At 38.7% G+C, this 19929-nt stretch overlaps 1 protein-coding gene across 1 annotated transcript; it reads right to left on the bottom strand.

Moving 5' to 3' along the window:
* Positions 1–889: 889 nt before the first annotated feature.
* nptxra (neuronal pentraxin receptor a) lies at positions 890–11097 on the bottom strand. The gene is made up of 5 exons (XM_084125794.1): positions 10206–11097; positions 8344–8599; positions 7449–7690; positions 4638–4817; positions 890–3482 (listed from the first exon to the last, which is right to left on the bottom strand). Exons 1-5 carry the CDS (start codon positions 10881–10883, stop codon positions 3249–3251), a joined length of 1590 nt encoding a protein of 529 aa, XP_083981920.1. The 5' UTR covers positions 10884–11097; the 3' UTR covers positions 890–3248.
* Positions 11098–19929: the final 8832 nt, after the last annotated feature.

Raw genomic sequence — 19929 nt, forward strand, 5'->3', positions numbered from 1 at the left:
ATGTGATGAGGATTCACAAGGATTTAACAAAAAAATCACGTCAATCTTCATTTATCCTTCATTCGAGGACAAATTGAAGAACAATGACAAATGATGACAAGAAAGATCAAAATTAAAAGATGCTTATTTGAGGTTCCATGTTGGCAGAACTTTTGGAGAACCTCTAGCCCACCTTTTAAAAACACATCCAGATTATGCTTATTGGTATGTGCTTCTCAGGTACAAAGGTGAATGTAGTTAAAGCATGCTGGGATTCTTTTATATTCATAGACAGAGAAAATAAAAAGGAGACAGATGCACATGGCTGGCTCAGTTTGTTGGCTGGTGCACAGATGATGGAGGATGTGTTGTCTAATCCACTCATACAATGAATACAGTAGAGGACTATAAAATACACGAAGTGATTAAATATCAAAAACACAAGTGGGCAACACAAAAGTAATACATACTCATAAATGACAATAATTCTTTGCTCCAAGAGCAATCATGTTTACAACAATGAAACATTGACATGCTCTTTTTAGTTGAAAGATCTAGCTGTCTCATTGAAGATTGGATTTAGATGGAGATGACAAAACTAGACCGTACACGCAAAGACATGCAATATGGTGATCACCTATACAAATATGTATGTATACATACAAATATATATGTATACATTTTGTGTGTACAATTACATTCAGTCAATATGAACAAGGATGAATGGGACTAATAAACAGAAATAGTGCACAGCCTCTCGAAAGCAATTTACATTCTCTCACATCATGGATATTTGTACATCCCCTGCTTCTGTAAAGAAGAGAGAGAGAGAGAGAGAGAGAGAGAGAGAGAGAGAGAGAGAGAGAGAGAGAGAGAGAGAGAGAGATGAAAGAGAACACTAGTGTTTGTTGTGCTATATATATTTTATTCTCATTGCCATCTTTGATATTAACACATTTGATCTCAATTTCAACACAAAGACACAGACAGAATTCAAGAAATCAACATTATGATAGAAGAAAGATTAGAAAAATGTAAATGAGTAAATTCTCAGTGTAGAAAAATTTTCAAGCAAAAAGAGAACTTTACATCCAACTTCCAATACATTTCTTCATTCAAAAGCAAATATATTCCAGAAAAGGTAACAGTATTAAACAATCATTTTGTAAACCACTCTTTCTGAATACAATTCAAAGCTTGTTCATATACAAATTGAACATCACAAAATGACCACTGAAATGCAAACAAACAGGCATTACACTAACAATAGCAACTATACATCAGAAAGAAAATATATTTAGTGCTGAAAACATTATGATGATCTTGTGCAGTTCAACTGTATGGCCACGGAATCTCAAAACACATGCCATTAAAACAACTGTTTGCAACATACACAAAATGACATCCATAATCTCAGTTTTGTGTGTCCGTATATATATATGTCTTCTGACTGCACATTTGGGACAGCATTCTTGTGTTTGACAAGGCCACAAAATAGGCATTTTTCAGCCTGCTGCATTTTAGACAGAAATACATTGAGTATAATCCACATAAAGCATATCATATGTGCGATGTAATTTACATAAGCTCTTTATCAAGAGATGTCTATTCAGTCACAGTTATGGAGAGAGAGAGAGAGAGAGAGAGAGAGAGAGAGAGAGAGAGAGAGAGAGAGAGAGAGAGAGAGAGAGAGAGAGAGAGAGAGAGAGAGAGAGAGAGAGAGATAGATAGATAGATAGATAGATAGATAGATAGATAGATAGATAGATAGATAGATAGATAGATAGATAGATAGATAGATAGATAGATAGACATATTGTGTAAATAATATACATTCATCATACGGAATGTTTGTTGCTTATTTTACAAATAATTTTCTTGAGTAGATTTTTTTATAAATCTTTATAGGCTATATTTGTTAATTTCTCAGCATGAGAAGATATTTGTTTGTCTGTAGATATTGGCAGATTACGTTGAACAGGAACACTGAAAACAGTTCTCAGAAAGCATGTCATTGCAGATGCCACATTATAAAGGGTTTCAAAAACCATGGCTTTAAAGGTTAATTAATAGCTATTCGTTGAAATATTGCTGAAGTATTCATCTGGCCAAATGCCTTCTTCAACTGCTCCTTTTTCTGTTGTTCGTTCTAATTCGATGTGATTCTGATGATGTTGAAGGGTTTTTAATGGAGGAGAATTCAGGACTGGCCTGACCAATAGGATTCAGTCTGTTAGAGTGATCACCATAGAAACAGTGTGATTCAAAAACATAAAAAAAAAAAAAAAAACCTTGAATAGATCAAACATACAAAAAAAACCTAGTATAAAAAATGCAAGACTAAAAGCAAAGAAATTCCCAGCTGTTCGTGTGTGTGTTTTTCAAAACTAATTTCAATCAAATAGGCTACATTGTATAAATAACAACAAATCTGAAAACTTTGAACTGTGGTAAAAAATAAATCGTTTTATCAAGCACTGAAACTGAAGATCACACATCAAATGATGTTTGCCACTAGTACAAAAAATGTCAATAATTTAAATCTTGATACTTCCTCATGCAAAACCCGCCCCATGATGCTAAGGTGTTGCCAGGGCATTGCTATGCATTTGCTAAGGTGTCCAGAATGGTCTTTAGTATATTGCTAAGGTGGTTGCTAGGACATTGATGTGAAAGTGACCTAGAAATGGTCACATTAGCAAAATTTGGCAGAAATTTCCCTGGAATCCAAAATTCGTTTTAAATATGTAAAGAATAGCTCACAAGTCACATTCAAACCAAGAAGCTTTGTTTTGGTCAACATGGCGAATCCACATGACCAATTTGAACTCGTTGCACAGATAAATCGTTCGCTCTCACCTGGATTCCAATTGAAAAGACAGTATTTCATTTGCGAAAATTCACCAAACAACAGTAAATGTGACTCAGTAAATCTATAGGATATTTGCACCCATTTTCTCATCCACCAAGTGAATTTGTTGGCTTGCTTAAAAATAAGAGCACACTCTTCCTCAACAAGTCACACAATTTGAGGTATCATTTTTGTTTGTAGCACAAATGGTGGGACGAGCTATATGCGCTGAAATTTAACACTTAGGGTTAGGGGTTTGTTCAAATCACTAACCCTGAGCTGTAATGATAGTGATGCTTGTTTCAGCAAACTTTGCCTTGAAATCAACATACATATCTGATGGTGGCGTGGTTTTCTGATGAATCTTTTCCATTTCTGAAACCATCTCTGACCCTTTAAACAACCCCTCAGAAGCCCATCACTGAATGGCGCTGGTGCGATGCTGGCAATGGTCGGCCGGTTGCTTGGTGACGCCTCCGAAAACCTCTACCTCACGGCTGGTCCACTGGACTACATTACCCAGCATCCCTGTGCTGCAGTGGGCAAGAGCAGAGAGCTCTACGTGTGAAAGCGGCCGGTCCCACACATTAAACTGAGACAGCTCTCCCACCATAGCCCGCGACACATCGAAACGAAGACCGCCCTTTGAGCTCTGCAGGAGACAGGAAATATTAAAAATGCTAAATATTCACTGAAATTGAATGAGTGACTTAGTGACAAAGTTTTTTTTTATTCATTACCTGCCTTTGCCACTAAATTATCATGCCTGGTACTTAATGTCCCAATTATAATATTTTTGAGTGGTATTACTTCAGATAAAATTCATAAATGTCTGGTAAATATTGTAGCTTTTTTTTTTTACAGCTTTTTAAAATACTATTTTAAAGACAAAAGACAATAGAATAAAAGACAAAAGATACTATTTTAAAGACATAAGAGAAAACTGATGACTTTGTTGTTGGAATTTTGTTCCAACCAGATCCATATATATATATATATATATATATATAATACATTTAGGGCTTTTTGTGTGGTTTTTGTAAAACTTTTTTTTATTTGATTTAATTATTTTTATTAAATTATTTATTTATTCCTCAGAAGCACTCATTGCAACAGTTAACTTCTAAGCAACACCCAGTGAGACGATGACAAAAATAGTAGTGTTATCAGTGTAAAATCTGATGGTGTAAAAACCCAAAACCCAATTTTGTTGTTGTAGTTGTCCAAAATTGCATTTAAACTTCATACGGCCCTAAAAACAGCAAAAGAACATTTGACATTTGGCCCTTTCTGAGACTGAGACAACTGATAGTGGGACCTTTTTAGTTTTATCAGTGTTAATCAAAAAGTTGCCTCATTTTGAAAATACCATTTCAGTGTGTCTTTTAAGGTGTCTTATATTCCAATATAAAAAAATGGTCCCAGACACATCCACAAATGTATTATATAAACTCTGCATAGCCAATGATACTGGAATCGTTTGTAACATCTCAGAAAAATCCCAGAAAAAATCCCATGCTAAATGAAAACATGTAAACATCTTTTTTGGAAACATGGTTTCCTTTATAATTTTTTTTTTAATCACAGTCAGTCCACAGCTTAAAGCACAACCTCAGACTACAACATGGACCAGAAAATGATTTTAAGCCCTACTTGTTCTAATGTAAGGGATGAAGAGGGCAGGAAAAGGTAAAGGAAAGGATAAATAAACATCGTGAGTTTTACAGTATGTGCAGTGTGAATCCCAAATGCTGCTCATCTTGACCACCGTCTGGCAACCAGTTACAAGTGCCAAAGTCTGACGTACCTGTTCTTGGCCAAGCATGAGGGTTCCTCCCCGTCGGATGCTGTGCCGGGTTGCCAGGCCGCTTCCTTCACTCTTTAGCTTGCCCCCTAGGTAGGCATGCCACGCTCCAGCTCTCCGGTTCCAGCTCACACACATATGCTGCCATCTGCCCACTGTTAAGTTGAGAGGTACCAGCGCCACCTAAAGGATGGAGGATCCAAAAAAGAAAATCCAAATTACAATCCAAAGACTGATCCTGTGGTCCATGTGCTTAGATAATTGAGACCAGCCTGAAAGCTTGAGAGATTATCTTACTGTCCACTATTACAGCTCTGAAAAACACACAGGCAAAAAAAAAAAATCAATTGCTTTAACATTCCGTAAGAGCTGTCAGAGGTCAGTCTAAGCATCTGTTCATCTTTTACCAAAAACATCCTAAAACTTCACTCTGCCTTTTAAGGCCTATTGACTATAAGGATGATAACTACAAAGTTTTAATACTCGTTCTAATTCCCTTAGAATAGGGAAGCTATATATATATCACAGCTATAACAATAATAGCACAGAGAAACAATATCCTTGGAATCACTTTCAGAATGTTTTTTTTTCCAGCTGATGACGGATAAAAACATAGACAACCAATCAGAACCCACTGGACTTTAAAGAGCTTGAGCATTTAAAGCGGCAGGTTTGGGCTGATATAGTTATCGTTATTGTTATTCATAGTAATAGTTCTTGGTGAGAATGGCTCTAAACTAAATAATATGGGTCTGATCAGTCCCAGTCATGTTCCATTGATGATTCAAGTCATTACGTTTTAGATTCCAGTAGATTTGAGTCAGTGATCAGGTATCAGTTGCGTACGCGGCACTTCTGGTAATGATAACCAAATACAGTGAGGAAAATAAGTATTTGAACACCCTGCTATTTTGCAAGTTCTCCCACTTGGAAATCATGGAGGGGTCTGAAATTGTCATCGTAGGTGCATGTCCACTGTGAGAGACATAATCTAAAAAAAAATCCAGAAATCACAATATATGATTTTTTAACTATTTATTTGTATGATACAGCTGCAAATAAGTATTTGAACACCTGTCTATCAGCTAGAATTCTGACCCTCAAAGACCTGTTAGTCTGCCTTTAAAATGTCCACCTCCACTCCATTTATTATCCTAAATTAGATGCACCTGTTTGAGGTCGTTAGCTGCATAAAGACACCTGTCCACCCCATACAATCAGTAAGAATCCAACTACTAACATGGCCAAGACCAAAGAGCTGTCCAAAGACACTAGAGACAAAATTGTACACCTCCACAAGGCTGGAAAGGGCTACGGGGAAATTGCCAAGCAGCTTGGTGAAAAAAGGTCCACTGTTGGAGCAATCATTAGAAAATGGAAGAAGCTAAATATGACTGTCAATCTCCCTCGGACTAGGGCTCCATGCAAGATCTCACCTCGTGGGGTCTCAATGATCCTAAGAAAGGTGAGAAATCAGCCCAGAACTACACGGGAGGAGCTGGTCAATGACCTGAAAAGAGCTGGGACCACCGTTTCCAAGGTTACTGTTGGTAATACACTAAGACGTCATGGTTTGAAATCATGCATGGCACGGAAGGTTCCCCTGCTTAAACCAGCACATGTCAAGGCCCGTCTTAAGTTTGCCAATGACCATTTGGATGATCCAGAGGAGTCATGGGAGAAAGTCATGTGGTCAGATGAGACCAAAATAGAACTTTTTGGTCATAATTCCACTAAACGTGTTTGGAGGAAGAAGAATGATGAGTACCATCCCAAGAACACCATCCCTACTGTGAAGCATGGGGGTGGTAGCATCATGCTTTGGGGGTGTTTTTGTGCACATGGGACAGGGCGACTGCACTGTATTAAGGAGAGGATGACCGGGGCCATGTATTGCGAGATTTTGGGGAACAACCTCCTTCCCTCAGTTAGAGCATTGAAGATGGGTCGAGGCTGGGTCTTCCAACATGACAATGACCCGAAGCACACAGCCAGGATAACCAAGGAGTGGCTCTGTAAGAAGCATATCAAGGTTCTGGCGTGGCCTAGCCAGTCTCCAGACCTAAACCCAATAGAGAATCTTTGGAGGGAGCTCAAACTCCGTGTTTCTCAGCGACAGCCCAGAAACCTGACTGATCTAGAGAAGATCTGTGTGGAGGAGTGGGCCAAAATCCCTCCTGCAGTGTGTGCAAACCTGGTGAAAAACTACAGGAAACGTTTGACCTCTGTAATTGCAAACAAAGGCTACTGTACCAAATATTAACATTGATTTTCTCAGGTGTTCAAATACTTATTTGCAGCTGTATCATACAAATAAATAGTTAAAAAATCATACATTGTGATTTCTGGATTTTTTTTTTGATTATGTCTCTCACAGTGGACATGCACCTACGATGACAATTTCAGACCCCTCCATGATTTCTAAGTGGGAGAACTTGCAAAATAGCAGGGTGTTCAAATACTTATTTTCCTCACTGTATATTATGGTTCAATCTGCTGACTAAGGGGCTGTTTACACAGAACCTTTTTTTATTTATTGTTTTTTAAAATGTAAACATGCACTAGACGTTCACACTTTAAAAGCACAGACTATACTCAGTCAGGTACATTCATATGGTTGGGAAATCAAAGTCGCTTCGGCAAATTACAGTCAGTTCTGAATTCTTTTGCTAAGGCAGATGTTCACCATATTTAAAATACAGAGTTCCCAGCACTACCGATTCAACAGCGTTGAACAACAAGTTGTTTAAGGAACCAACATCAGAATCAGAATCGTTACAAACTTCTGTCAAATATCGTGCTGTGATGCGCTACCTCATTATTAATGATGAGCTCAATTGGCCCATGAACCAACTGCTGAAGCACAAACTCATGGCTCTGGTCAGAAACAGCATAAGAAACTGTTGTTCCCAAGATGCTCTTTCCAGGTTTGAGCCACATGCAGACAGTCAAAGCGTGGAGGACAGGGATTTCCTGCTTTATGATAGCATACATGGAAGTGCTCCGTACAGGGAACGAGAGCCTGTAACCCTCCGGAAACTTGTTCTCAGAGACACCTGTGAAAAAGAATTTGAGAAATCAAATGAAAGAGAGACAGAGAGAGAAAGAAAGAATGAATGACAAAGAGTGAATTGAATTAAACCTAAGCACAGAGAAGACAACACTGGATAAGAGTTTAAAGGCCGGTTCCAGGTTCAATACAATTTAAGCTCTATTGACAGCATCTGTGACCTGCTGTTCATTATCAGAACATTAGTTTTGACTCATTGCAAAATGATTTCCATTGTAATACACTTATACATACATATATATACATACAATTTCTGTCAATTTCACTATCACTATCAATTTGCATGCTCGTTTTTAAAAGAAAATTCTCTCATCTATACTCAATCTCATGTTGTTCCGAAACATTATGAAGGTACTTTGGAGAACGCTGGGAGCCAAACAACATTAGACCCCAATGACTTCCATTGTATTGCGCAAAAAAAAAAAAAAAAAAGTATATTTTTATATATTTCTTTTTGATTCTTGAAATATCTTTTTAGGTTCCACAGGAGAAAGAAAGCCATGGAACAAAACCTGTGGGCGAGTGAACGATGACACAAGTTTATTTCCCTGATTGAACTATCTCTGTAAGAAGATTTTGGTCAAATCAGTTTTTTAAAATCAATATTTCTTCCAGCAGTAAATCCAACCTCTGCCTCACCTTTCTCCAGAGTGCTTATCCGCTGTTGTACAGTGTCCAGTCCATAATCAATATTCTCCTGATGTTTCTGTGTCTCTTTGCGCAGAGCTTTCCTCTCTTCCTCCAGCAGTTTTATCTTTCTCTTCAGTTCTCCTTCCAGATCCTCCACTCGTCTCTGTGCAGCTGCCACTGGTGTACGGGCAGCGCTAGAGGCAGCACCTGCTGCTTTCTGTGAGCTTGAGTCGGTATGATTGAACGCCGGCGGTGCCATTTCAGACTGTAAAAAAGACATAGTCATTTTTGTCCTGTGTGTTGTGAAGACATCACCTCATTTATAAACATTACATGAATGCAACCAATCTAACAATGCAAAGTGAATGCATTTAACAAACTTCTCATTCTTATTACTCAAAATGCAATTATTAACCTCTTTTCAAGCGTAAATGGTTATGCATCTTATATTCCGATCAAATCAAACCCTGCCTAAATTTAAGATTTAATAATGCATCATGTTATTTAATTGATTAATTAAACAGAATCATATTTCAGAGCAAATATTGCACCCCTTGATGGGGATTCCTGCAAGTATGAGAGAGGTTGGATGTGTAATGAGACCAATTTCAATTTCCCTAATTGCATGGAAATAACAAGTTCATTTCTATTCTATTATGATGGGATCATTACAAAGGCATCTGCACTAGCTTGCAGAGCTCCCATTCGCAGCTGCAGGAGTCCATAATATGCTTTCAGTGGTGTGTGTCATGTTTCTCATCTCTCCCCTGCTGTCACACATGCTGGAGTCACTGATAGGCTCAGGTTAAAACATACATTCTTGAGTATTGGTATGTAAATTATGGGCTGTTTAACTGCTCCTTCTAGCAGGCTATGTCTAGGTTTTCAGACTGATAGATTTGGGTTAGATCGAGGTTAATCAGATGCCCTAAATATGGTCCTGATGAGGATGTAATTTGTTGTTCCCATAGGCTGGTAAACCATGAAATCGGCTCACTTAGCCCATATTTCCATCGAAACCCAATCAGGGACGCGCATCTTGGCGCACAGCGATAAATCACGGCACAGGCGCGCGATCGTACGTGAGCTGAAACGCAATCCAGGACTCGCGGAGGGACGAACTTTACAAGCACACTGCAGCACCTATTCTTACATGTTCAAAACAGGCTGCTATAATACTAATCGCGTTTATCAACAGGTCAGATAGTAGCTATCTAGCACCAGCTTTATCTGAGGCTATACGCTCATTTATTCAAAATCCTTTTGAATGACCATTTCTGAATCAAAATGAAGTTTGATATATATTTTTGTGGTGCCTAGTTAAAAAAAAAAATTTTTTTGGGGGGGGGGGGGGGGGGGGGGGATATCTAATTAATGACTGAAATGTATGTTGTTGTTTTTTTTTTTTTTTTTTTTTTTTTTGGGGTTTTTTTTTATATTTTGTTTAAACGCCATCTAAATAATTTATGCCATCTAAATAATGTCATTCCACAGACCACAGATATGCCTATTTTCTATTTTTTTATATAATAATATCCAAGAACAGTGTTTAGGCCTACTTTTACGCTTATTTTCTCTAGTAGCCTACTTAAAAAAATAATAAAATAAAATAAAAATAATATATATATATATATATATATATGTGTGTGTGTGTGTGTGTGTGTGTATAGGCTAATTATTATTATTATTATTATTTACAAATATTTGGAATCAACATGATCGCTACATTTCTAAAAACTCGGCACGTTTCTTAAATTTCATATAAGCTACATTTCCCATTATTATCATCTCAGACATTTATTATCGATCTATAAAAAACTTGATTCTCAGCCACATAATAAATATCTTACAAGGTCTTGCGGTTTTCTTACCTCCAGTTTCTCAATGCGGTCTTTCATTTGAGTTATGGCATGCCCCAGTTCCTCCACCGCATGAGCCGTCCGTACTGAGGATCCCGCATCGTCCTGCATCATGAGTTGCTCCTTTTTGTCTTTTCGCGCATCCCCAAGTCCTGCGCTCCGTTCCGGGACCTTCCGTCCATTCAAGCCACTCTCGCATTCCGAAAGCTTTCCCGTTAGCTCCCGTATGGTTCTCTGATCGGTGAGGATCTCATCTTTCTGCTGTAGGACGGTCTGTCGGAGCTCCTCGGCGGTGGTGCGGAGGTACCCCCAGTCCTCTCCCGCATATAACGACTGGTCGTCCGCTTGTTGCTGAAACTTTTTCGGGTTGCACTCACCGGCGGGGACAGGGGTGCAGATGAGTCTGCTGTAGGTGACCTGCTGTTCGCTTCCACCGGTCCCTAGTCCCGTTAAACCGTAGAATGTTGGCGCCTCCGGTCCTCCCCGTTCTCGGCTTGTCGCATCAGTACCGTGGAGAGCGTCCAGCGGTCCTGATCGAGCGACGGACCCGGAGGAAAAAGCCTTCCCGGTTGCGCCCGGTGACAGCGACTGGTTGTCGGCCAGGGGCTGCGCTGCGGCCGCGGATGCCGGTGGAGATCCGCTGTGCACCGCGAAGATGATGCAGATGACCGCTCCGATAAACGCCACCATCCCGGCGGCCAAAATGACAACGATGAACTTCAGGGTGGCGGTTAAAAAAATCAGTAATGAAAAGAAACAAAAGATAACGGGGATATTTAGATCTTAAGAATGAATTAATTTCATCAATAAATTCTTCAACCCACGACTCAATGTCAACAGTTTTTCTTCTGTAATGTGTCCACCCGCAGGACGCGTCTCTCTATATCTCCATCTCGGTATTACCGTGGGGACAACAAGAGGTGGGGGTTTAGCTTACACATCATCAGGGGTGGGCTGCACATGCGAGGGAGGTGGAGACATCAACCTCATGTTCGACCAATGTGAGCTAGATTTCATATCGTCTGAAAAATACCTGTAGTAGTGCTTAGGAAAATCAAGAAGCATGATGCAATATAGCCTAGGGGGCTGCGTCTAACCATGTCTTATATTGACATGTCTTAGAGATACTCTATATCATATTTTAATACACTCACAATGTATAAGTTTATTTATTAATTATATAAAAATCGATCTATCTATCAGAGTTAAATAGCCTAGTATATATATTGTAAAATATTTTATTTATTTATTGAGAATTCAATAAATGCAAGAAATAAGGCCTATCATTTCAGCATGCAAAAAATACAGTGATGCCATCTATGTAGCCTAGCTAGTTTTTTTTAATGTTTACTTTAGTTTACTTTATGCCGAACAACGTCACATGAACAAACAGGAAAGCAGGTCTCATTGCATCCGCTTGTCAAAGAAAAGCTGAGTCCGAAATCGCATACTCTCTTGAGCAGGTACTTATTTAAAAAAAGTAAATACATCACGACTGCTAAAAAAATAGGCCCTACGTTCTATACAGTATGAATGTAATCCATTCCGGATGTAGGCCTACTACATTCGCCATGTTGTCACTGTCAAACTGTTGTCAGCGTCAACTGCATCACTTCACTGCCATTCACAAATCCTCTCCCCTGGCCTCATGGGATACTAAAGTGACCATCGTATGCGCACTTAAGAATCTCGGCGGAAGTTAGACCATCTGGGTACTTTTTGCTTACTCTTATATGAGTAAAGTGAATTCGGACATACTTCTTTTGTCATATAGTCTACTGTTTTTGACCTACAGTATAGCCTACTATAAGGGTAGGCATATAGGCTACACGATATTAGATGCAGCCAAAGTGTTAACGGCAGTTTACCTACTGTAGCTAGTTCTTTTTATTGTTGGTGTTTTATACTATTTAAATATCTAAATGTTAGCAAGAAGAAGAAGAAGAAAAAAAAAAACGTCTATCAATCTGCATTATGCATCATTGGTTATGCTAATCTTTGCTCGCTCCTTTCAAGTATCTTTAGTAAAACGGCTCTATATCTAATGAAGCACATTCAAAAGACCTGAAAGATGCAACCTGTTTTACAGAGTGGTGCAGGTATGTCACTATGTAGGCCAATCGGCTGTTAGCATCACACTGGTTCCCTCTACAACAACCCAATAGGATTTTCCCATATGCATTATTGCAAAAAAACAAGCTCTATGATCAACAAAAGTTTATGATATTTACACGTTTTGTAATAAAGATAATTATCACAGATGAACAAAACTTTTATGAATTTTGAAGCCTAAATAGTCGCAAGTAAAAAGCTAAAGGTAGGCTATAAACAAACTACACCACGTTCCTATGACTTCAACATCACCATCACAAAGCTTCCCACAACTCTTTCAGTTTTTATCTAAAAACATTTCCCTGAAAGTTTGAGTTAGAAAAGTTTGCAAGAGCACAATTAAGAGCATAACGATGCTGTAAAAGTGAAATGAGTTTACCTGTCCGGCGTGATGACGTTTAATCTCCTCGATAGCCTCTGTAGTCCCATTTAACTATACTTGATAGCAACAGCCTTTTTCAGGACACTTATCAGCTTAAAAAATCTTGAGTGTGGTAATACAGATGTTTTTCATGTCGTAGAATAAAACGTGAAAGTGTCTTGAGCTTGTGTTCACCACAGACCTTATTTCAACCATTTAACCAAAAACCCCATTCAAAAAACGTGTGCTAAAATGCTAATTCGTTTCCGCGTTTTGGCCTACAAATTGATGTCATACCTGCATCGCTCTATACCGAAGTTCGTTGCGCACAACGTCCATAGCAAACACTCTCACAATGCACATCAATATCAGATTTTCAAACTTCATTGTACATAATTTCTTAAAAGTTTATAAAAACAAAAAATAGATGGCACACTTAAGACTTTAGTTACCCACAAAACAAAGTTTGAAAGGGGTCTTTAAGTGGTTTGAACTGAAGAGAAAAGGAATAAAAAGAAGAATTTGCTTGTATGTCAACTTTAAATTTGAAATTAAAGTGTATAAATGTTTTGATATTGACTTTCTAACATCAATGGGCTAGTACAATTTTTAAAATAAAAACAAGTTGTGGCTACAAATTTGCACGTCTCTTCCTGTCCTCGTTTATGAGCATCCTGGATAGGTGTGTCGAAACCTTGGAATCCCTCTGATCCCATACTGGCCCCAGTGAAGTATGAAATCACCGAGCACAGGGGGAGATTAGTGTACTGGATAAGCATGACCTTATCATTTCACAGCAACTCAGCAAGTCTATAGAGTCGCCCTTTTATGTGTAATCCACCTCCACACATGCTTACACACATACACCACGCGTGAGGAGGATGAGAAAATCGTGCCTAAAAGAACCCAGGCCAAAGCCAGAAGATTAACACAGATTTATATCAAATAATCTCTAACGATCATGTTTTATGTGAGGATTTTTGTATTTCTGGAGGCTTTAGGTTATTTCAAACTTTAAGTAAGAAATGGTGGATGGTGACTTCAATTTAGCTGTTTTTTGCTTAGTTCACAACCAGTTTGGATTCAGTGACTGAAGACAGACTGTCAGATTTAAGGATTCTTTTATTCATCTGAGATGATAAATTTGCTGTTGCTGTGATGTCATGTGAGTGACAGGTTGCCCCGCCCTCGTGCCAGCAAACACATCATCAGAGAAGAGAAGAGATGAGCTGCAAGAGGGAGGGCAAGTTATTTTGTTGAAAGATTATAAGGACAAATTTTAAACAAATAATGATAGACAGATAGATAGATAAATAATTTACAATACTGCAAAATTCCATAAAAAAATAAGAATTGTGTATTTTGATTTCATGGTGACTTTAACAAGCGTGCAACACCCAGGTAAGAGAAAGGTAGGAGAGGGAATACTATTCCTGATTTCATTAAAAGCAAAAGTGGGACATCAGTCTAAGAATAGAATGTGTCACTCTAAAACAGAAAGACTGACAGTGCTATGAAAAATTAAAGAAGGTCACTGTTAAAAGCATGCCAAAAAAAAAAAGAAAAAAAAAAGAGTAAGCTACTCATTTCAGATGGATAAAAGAATCCTTAAATCTAACAGTCTGTTGTTATACTAACATATGTATTACAACATAGCATAACAGTAGCATAGCAGGATAAGCGGCAAAGATAAGATGGCAAAAATATATCAAACAAGTATGTCTTTGCTGTGCTCATGTTTCTTAATTCTCAATGCACATACGTTTCTGCCCCTCCAAATAAAATGTCCGGAGACCTTTCCTCTTCAGGGAGCAGATCATTCTTGTTCCCTTTTGAAGTGTTTTACTGCTGCCCTCTAGTGGGTAGTTAACATTAGCGCCCTCTGGAAATCACAGTAGTTAACACACTTAAAGGGTTAGTTCACCCAAAGATGAAATTTAGCCCATGATTTACTCACCCCTCAAGTCATCCTAGGTGTATGTGACATTCTTCTTTCAGACGAACACAATCGGAGTTAGGCTATTAAAATATGAAGTGATGTGTTTGTGTAAGAAAAATATCCATATTTAAAACTTTATCGACTAAAATAATTAGCTTCCGGCAGATGGACCACACTCGGTCACATTTCTAACCGGCGTGCATCTCGCGGTGATCACCTGTGGCTGTTTGGTCATCTCAAACGAGCCTAGTTCATGCCGACTTTAAAGGAGAAATTTTTTTTGTAAATTTGGAGTGCTGTCAATACAGAGAACAACGACAAAATCGGTGTTGCCTACACCATGTTATCCTCTTTTTAAAATTTGCACCCTGTTGACTTCAATGGGGCAAGTTTTAAACCTGCTTTTAGCCTCTTAACATCCTTGATGTGTCATTACAAGTGCACAGCCAATGTGAGTGATTCCTTCAGAGTGAACACAGTGAATCTGACTGCAGTAGATGTGAAAGATATGAATAAAAGTGATGTTATTTCAGCCAGCGCTCATACCTGTATTTACATCCTGTTTTCGGTCGAAGTCCACAGTAATCGATTGTCGAGTTCACGTGCATAGGTTTAGTCATGGGCGTCGGAACCATTGTATATACCCACCCACTTTTTAAGACCAATGATATTGGACCCACTTACTTTTACCGTCTCTGATTCAGCGCATTTGTCTTTTCATAGTGCTGTCAGTCAAATCCAATTATTAGGGAATTCCCTAATAAATTAAACTCCGCTGAATCGCTACATTATATTTCTCAACGAGCCGCAACTGACGAAAGTAACCGCTCGTTGTACCTTTCCAGTCAAATATTGCATTGCAAACATCAATAACAGCTTTAAATTGTCATTGCTGGCAGATGACCATGGTATTAGCGGGATAATCCACGAATAGCTGTGCATTTAATGCACGACTTGGAGGCAAAGAACCGCCCGACGTGAAGTGGAGTTTAGTTTACTTCCCAGGTGAAAAAGACGTACTGTTAAATGTATTAAAAATGCATTAAAGTATATTTGTATTGTACTAAAAACATACTCAAGTACATTTTTTATATATTTAATAGTACGTCTTTTTCACCTGGGTTGTTTTAATTAAAAGGCACCAGAATAGCCTACATGAAATGGTATTTACTCCAGTAACATTTTTCTGGGGGAGGACCCACCCACTTTTTTTTTTCTTCCGACGCCCATGGGTTTAGTTACCAATGATCATGCGCGTGAACTCGACAATCGATTACTATGGACTTCGACCGAAAACAGGATGTTAATACAGGTATGAGCACTGGCTGAAATATATATTTTTTTATTCATATCTTTCACATCTACTGCAGTCAGATTCACCCATGTTCACTTTGAAGGAATCACTCACATTGGCTGTGCACTTGTAATGACACATCAAGGATGTTAAAGGACAAATCCAGTGAAAAATGAACCTGGGGTTTTAACATTCTCGACTAATCGAGCCACGAACGCCGTGCTACGTTAGATTTCACAAACGTAATTCCTATCGACCAGCTATCCTATCGACGGCGTTCGTGGCTCGATTAGTCGAGACTGTTTTCCAAGATGGATCCTGCATGTCAACGCGTAATGTACTGTCTTTATAAAGTATCTTCTTATTAAACTGTCTGTACACTTACAAAGTTCTCAATGCTTCGGTTTGTATGTAAGGACCCTCATTATGTTACCGTGTTAGTGTGAGGCTATTTTGAGCCTTGTTAGTGGTATTAACTAGCGATTTATTTTTACTTACTCTGTGCCCCATATACTACTGTTATGAGCTAATCTGTTTTTAAAGATAAAACGCTATACATTCGATTTTCATGAAAACGCATCGCAGGGAACGATCGACTCGGTAACCATGTGTTAATTAAGCCCAGGTTCATTTTTCACTGGATTTGTCCTTTAAGAGGCTAAAAGCAGGTTTAAAACTTGCCCCATTGAAGTCAACAGGGTGCAAATTTAAAAAAAAGGATAACACGGTGTAGGCAACACCGATTTTTGTTGTTGTTCTCTGTACTGACAGCACTCCAAATTTACAAAAAAATGTTAAAATTGACCGGAGTTCTCCTTTAAGAAGGATAGCACATGCATAAGCAAAATATGTCACAAAAATTACGTTTATTTAAATGTAAATGATAAAACAATTTATAGTTCAGATCTAAGACAAAAAAAAGTTTTATAGAACATGTATGTAATTCATGTGATAACATACACTCTTAGAATAAAAGGTTCAGTGGGGTTCTATAGAAACCTACACTGTAAAAAAAAAAAAAAAAAATGGTAAAATGTCTGGCAGCAGAGTTTCCAGATTGGGTAAAGCCAATTATTTAACCACTATTGATTTAGCTAAAGGTTATTGGCAGGTCCCGTTGAGTGCAAGGTCCCGGGAGCTGACAGCATTCCGGACCCCTTGGGGCCTTTACCATTTCTGTAAGATGCCCTTTGGCCTTCATGGGGCTGCTGCATCTTTCCAGCGGCTCATCGATCAGGTACTTGCAGGTGTGACTGACTTTACAGCTGCTTTCTTAGATGACATTGTCGTTTGCAGTTCGACTTGGGAAGAGCACCTGCAACATCTGGAAGTGGTTACTAACCGTATTAGATCAGCTGGGCTCACCATTAATCCTTCCAAGTGTTCCATTGCAACGGCAGAAACTGAGTATTTGGGGTATGTGATCGCCATGGGGTGATTTAAACCTCAAGTTCAAAGAATCCAGACAATACAGAATTGCCCCATTCCACAGACGAAGTCTCAGATAAGATCCTTTCTTGGAGTGGCAAATTGGTACAGGAGGTTTGTACCCAATTTTTCTGTGAGGGCAGCTGTCCTTACAGATTTAACGCGGAAAAACTGTCCGAACCAGATTTGGTGGACTGAGGAGGCAGAGCAGGCTCTTCAGGATATTAAGGGGCCAGTTTTATGTTGTCCTTATTTTGATAAACCCTTTATACTGCAAACTGATGCCTCAGATATTGGAGTAGGAGCGGTTCTTCTCCAGGGGATGCATGAAGATCGACATCCTGTAGCTTGCATCAGTCGCAAGTTGTTCCCCAGGGAGGTTCGATACTCCACTGTTGAAAAGGAATGTTTGGGTGTAAAATGGGCCCTTGATACCCTTAGGTATTATCTGCTTGGACATGAGTTGTGCTTGAGACAGACCATAAAGGGCTACAATGGATGAACCCCATGAAAGATTCAAACGCCAGGATTACCCGCTGGTATTTGTCGATCCAGCCATATCGATTCTCCATCCAGCATGTCCCTGGTCGAGATAATGTAATGGCTGACTTTCCTTCTCGCCTGCCGACGTGAAACCAGAAGTGGGGGAGTGTGTGGTGGATGTTGGTGAGCCTGGGTCAGGTCAGTTTGTCTTTTTATTCAATGGAATTTGTTTACAGTAAAGAAGGCACAACAACATTATTTTGGTTTAATAAACTTAGTTTATTTAAACTTTCATTTGGAGTTAAGTGCACACACTCTTTAACGTTGTTTAGTTTGCTGAGTTTATTCTTACCATTCTTTTTCTGTTTGCTTGTTTGTTACGTGTGAGTCCCGTGAGCTGGTGCACCGTCAAATGGGGTTCGGGAACTTCGGGCGGAAACTACAGACATATGGTTCCAGCCAATGATCGGGCCGCAAGTGCCCCGGGGGACTCCAAGGACTTCCTTTTCTTTTTTTTATTTCACTTCCTTTTCTTTTATTTATGTATAGGAAGCACATTTATAAAGTGAAGTCATTTGACAGTATTATTTAAAGTGTTTGTTTGTGTATATTTTATGTTTATTTTGTGCAATGGCCATTTTGTGTCTGCGTATCCCCCTTTTTGTGTTAATTGGTGCTGACCACCAATGTATACATTTGTTAACTGTTTCTGTATGAGTTAGTGGTGTTCTGTGAGAGAACAGGTCCTGCAGTGTCTAGACCTCTGTAATCGTTGAGAGGCAAATGCAATGACTCGTGTTTATTGTGAAAGTGTTTTGTTTGTTGTTGTTTTTTATTTCTTTTTTTTTCTCTTTATAAATACTTTGGCTTACCTCAGTTGGGTTAACATTTGCTTTACTTTTGTAACCCTATTCTGTGGAAATAAACCCGTTTGCTGTAGCCTGCTGCCTCCGTGTTCTTTTTCCCTTTACTGTTCACATCTATCACAATACCTTTATACTGTAATATTGCAGTTATTATTTGATATACAATTAGATTTTATCCAAAGCAACTTACAAATTGGGAGTACAATGTAAGCAACAGTGCAGTGATAATTTCTAGTTAGTCTAGCACAGTATGTGCAGCAAGGTTTTTTTTTTTTTTTTGTCAAACAGAAAGAGCTAGTATTAATGGGTCAAGTGTCCACAAAAAGATGCATCTTTATCAGTCTCTTGAAAATAGTTGGAGTTAGGCAGGTCATTCCACCAGCAGGGAACAGTAAAGGTAAAGGTCTGTAAAAGTGATTTTGTCCCTCTTTTGGATGGCATCACAAGGCGCCATTGTCCTTCAGAACGCAAGCTTCTGGAGGGCACATAGGTCTGAAGTAGTGAGTTTAGGTATGGGGTGCAGAGCCCGTGGTTGTTCTGTAGGCAAACATTAGTGCCTTGAATTTGATGTTAGTGGCCAAGAGAGCATTACAATAGTCCAGTGGATACAAGAGCTTGGACCAGGAGTAGCGTGTTCCGATAAATGGCTGGATCATCCCAGTGTTGTACAAGGCAAATCTGCAAGATTGTGCACTTCTAGCAATGTGGTCTGTGAAGTTTAACTGATCATAACACAAAGGATGGGCTAGCTGAAACCACAAGCACTTCTGTCTTGGCAACTCAACCAATGATTCATTAATAGATGGCAGAGTCACTTTCGCATTATGTTTCTGCTTCTCATTAGAATAAGAATATTTAAGTATTGCCAGTGTCCATTACTGCTACTATTGCTGTTTTTCCTTTGGATGAATATTAAAATTTCAGACTTTGTTTAACATATTTGTGTGTGCTTTAAACTCATCCTCATGATTTATCTCGATCAGATGCTTTAAGTACAGTATCTGTTGATGATACGAATATAAGAACTATTGGTATTTATATTCAATAGTAGCTTGTGCCAATTTAAGATTTTAATTTTTTTAATCAAATGTAGTGCAGTGTTGACTTCTGCTCGTACTAAAGTGCAGGGTGACTGATAATTAATTGTGTTTGTATTGTTGCATGAATCATATTGAAGGGGATGGATTTTGGAATCCACTGCTGCTTAAATGTATAATTAATGAGTGATTATAATCAAGGTATTAATCAATATT

The sequence above is a fragment of the Abramis brama genome (assembly GCF_963993115.1).
Source record: "Abramis brama genome assembly, chromosome: 1".
In the NCBI taxonomy this organism is placed as follows: domain Eukaryota; kingdom Metazoa; phylum Chordata; class Actinopteri; order Cypriniformes; family Leuciscidae; genus Abramis; species Abramis brama.

Excerpts from the sequence above, each read along its gene's own strand:
- nptxra (XM_084125794.1), bottom strand. The coding sequence starts at position 10,883 with ATGGTGGCGTTTATCGGAGCGGTCATCTGCATCATCTTCGCGGTGCAC. Across the intron at positions 7,691-8,343 it reads GATAAGCACTCTGGAGAAAG|GTGTCTCTGAGAACAAGTTT; the intron begins GTGAGGCAGAGG and ends TCTTTTTCACAG. Across the intron at positions 4,818-7,448 it reads AGCTCATCATTAATAATGAG|GTGGCGCTGGTACCTCTCAA; the intron begins GTAGCGCATCAC and ends TCCATCCTTTAG.